We start from the raw sequence: 2,468 nt of genomic DNA on the forward strand, positions 1-2,468 counted from the left end.
TTGTAAGGCTTCCTTGAGATATTACATGTGAAATGACTGATGCATTATAAGTACTCAATTAAAAAAATGGTACGTTTATTTAGTTCTTTTATAGTCCTAGAATTCATTGACAATTCACTAGGCCAGTCCATTACTCCACAGAGGTACTGAAGTGGAGACTAATGGCTTCAAGACTCTCCCTTGAGTCCCACAAAGCCCTGTGAAAATCCTCTTACGTTTCCCCTGAGCCTGCCTTGCCTCAGCACCCACACAGACTGCCCCACCTCTGATACGCTCTGCCATACTATTACTCTCAGTGAGCTTTTGTTTTATGACGTTCCACATGGCTGTGTCTGGTTTCCACATTCAATAAAAAATTAAAGCTCCTTGAGAGAAGAGACAACTTATCATCCTTTGCCTGTGTTTTCCAAAGTGCTTTCAAGTACAGAAAGTGCTTACCTAATGTAGGTTTGATAAGTGAAAGAATGAACAAAGAGATGAATAAGAGCATTCATTAGATTACCCTTGCCTCGCTCAGTTTCCATCCACTGCATATCTTCTGTTTGCCCTGCAATCCATTGTCCACTCTCTCCATCCTGCCCCAGGAGGCTAAATCAACGTGCCCCTTTGTCACCTGACTTCTGACAGGTTTGGCCAATGAGAGGCAGTGGCAGGAGACTGGAAGGTGGACAAGAGACTGAGATCTGGACTAGAAAGTTCTCTTTATATTGCTACTCTTTCTGAGTTTCTGTAACTGTTCCATCTGTCTAAGGCCTAGGGGTGGTGCCTCCCTGCTGTTGCTAGCCCTGGGAATTTCCTTACTAGGTCTCCAAATCCCACCTAAACCATTGTAAGTAATCCATTTTTAAAACTACCCTCAAATTGCCTACTTTGGATCTGCCATTTCCCCCCTCCAAGGACACTAATATATCTCATATATATGAACTTGAGTAGATCTAAGTGTATCCTGTTCTAGATTAGGACCTGGACTCTCTTTGTTCTAGAAGAGCAGATCCCACCGCTCCCCTTGGTAAACTTCCATTGTTTCACAACCACACCAAATTGCTCTGAGCCTGATAAAACATGGGCAAACAAATTAGGATGAAGCTGTCCATTGTCTTGAAGAACTAAGCACGTTGTTCATAGGAATTACAGAACTTAGCAGACATGAACCTTTGCTGACAGTTAAGTGTTTTTAAGAAGAGTAAAATAAAATGTCACTTCATGGAAGAAACTAAAAATACTTTTGAAAGTGTATATTGTGCATGAGTTTTTTTCTTACTCTCAGTTGCCAGGCTGTGGGTGTTGAAAACTCTTCAGAAGATTTGGTCTGTCATGTTTAGATGGTAGGTGGCAAAAGAAATTCTTTAAAAATTTCAAGATGTTCATTCCATTGTCTCTTGTTTAAGTGTGAATTATAGGATGTTGGATCCAAAAACAATTTGTGGTGGGGCAGTGAAGGCCACTTGGCAGCTCTCAGGGGGGACAGGTTACCTGTGGAATGGTGTCTCCAAACTACCCCCTCCTGGCTCTCAGGCCACCACCTAGATCACTCTTGCAACTGATTCTCATGAAGACGGCATTCTCTGTCAAATACAATCTTAGAAATGGCAAGGTAGGTTCAATAAGTTGGAATTTTTATAGGATAAAGCAGTAAAATATTTTTCATTTGCAATGTTAACATGTCCAAAGAAAAAAATTTTACTAATACAGATAAATGAGAAAGTAAAAGGAGGATCTGTACCCAGCCGTAGCTACTCCAGTCACGAGGGACAAACAACAGCTGGGTTGGTGGTGAGTGGCCCACAACATTTGCTTGTAATTGGGATGAGTTTGCTCCTCAATCCCAAGCCTTTCCTCAGGAGATTCACAGGAAAGCCAGTATGGTGAAACTGAAATGAGGAATGGAGTACAAAGGCTACCTGGTATCTCTAGATGGCTATGTGAACATGCAGCTTGTAAACACAGAAGAATACATGGATGAAGCGTTGTCTGGACATTTGGGTAAAGTTTTAATAAGGTCTAATAATGTCCTTTGTATCAGGGATGTTGAAGAGGAAGAAGATGGGGAAATGAGAGAATAGCATCTTTTGTGGGGAATTTTTAAATATATATTTCTAGACAATAAACATTTTTTTCTGAAGAAGGAGAAGAAGAAACAAGAAGGAGGAGGGGGGAGGAGGGGGAAGAAGAGGAGGAGGAGGAGGAAGAAGGAGAAGGGAGGGAGAAGAAGAAGGAGGAGGAGAAGAAGCAGAAGCAGAAGATGAAGAAAAAGGAGAAGGAGAAGAAGAAGCAGAAACAGAAGAAGCAAAAGAAGCAGGAGGAGAAGAAGGAGAAGGAGGTAGCAAAATGAGGAGGAGATTGAAAGGCTTCTAATTGGTTGACCTGGTTCCACTGACCCCACTAAGCATCTATCTTCAGTTCCCTGATTTCACATCATGGAGTGTCTTGGACACTCCCATGGAACGTCTAGATATTCTGTGTAGTGA

The 2,468-nt window shown here is 41.8% G+C and overlaps 1 protein-coding gene across 1 annotated transcript; it reads left to right on the forward strand.

The window, feature by feature from the left end:
- The first annotated feature begins 1,197 nt into the window (after window positions 1–1,197).
- On the forward strand, window positions 1,198–2,161 carry LOC121100684 (small nuclear ribonucleoprotein F-like). Its single transcript, XM_040621984.1, is given in 2 exon segments — window positions 1,198–1,858; window positions 1,861–2,161. Coding segments are annotated over 2 exon segments (408 nt in total). The 5' UTR covers window positions 1,198–1,653; the 3' UTR covers window positions 2,064–2,161.
- The last annotated feature ends 307 nt before the right edge of the window (window positions 2,162–2,468 follow it).

Source organism: Ursus maritimus, unplaced genomic scaffold (assembly GCF_017311325.1).
Source record: "Ursus maritimus isolate PB19 unplaced genomic scaffold, ASM1731132v1 scaffold_5, whole genome shotgun sequence".
Lineage (NCBI taxonomy): Eukaryota > Metazoa > Chordata > Mammalia > Carnivora > Ursidae > Ursus > Ursus maritimus.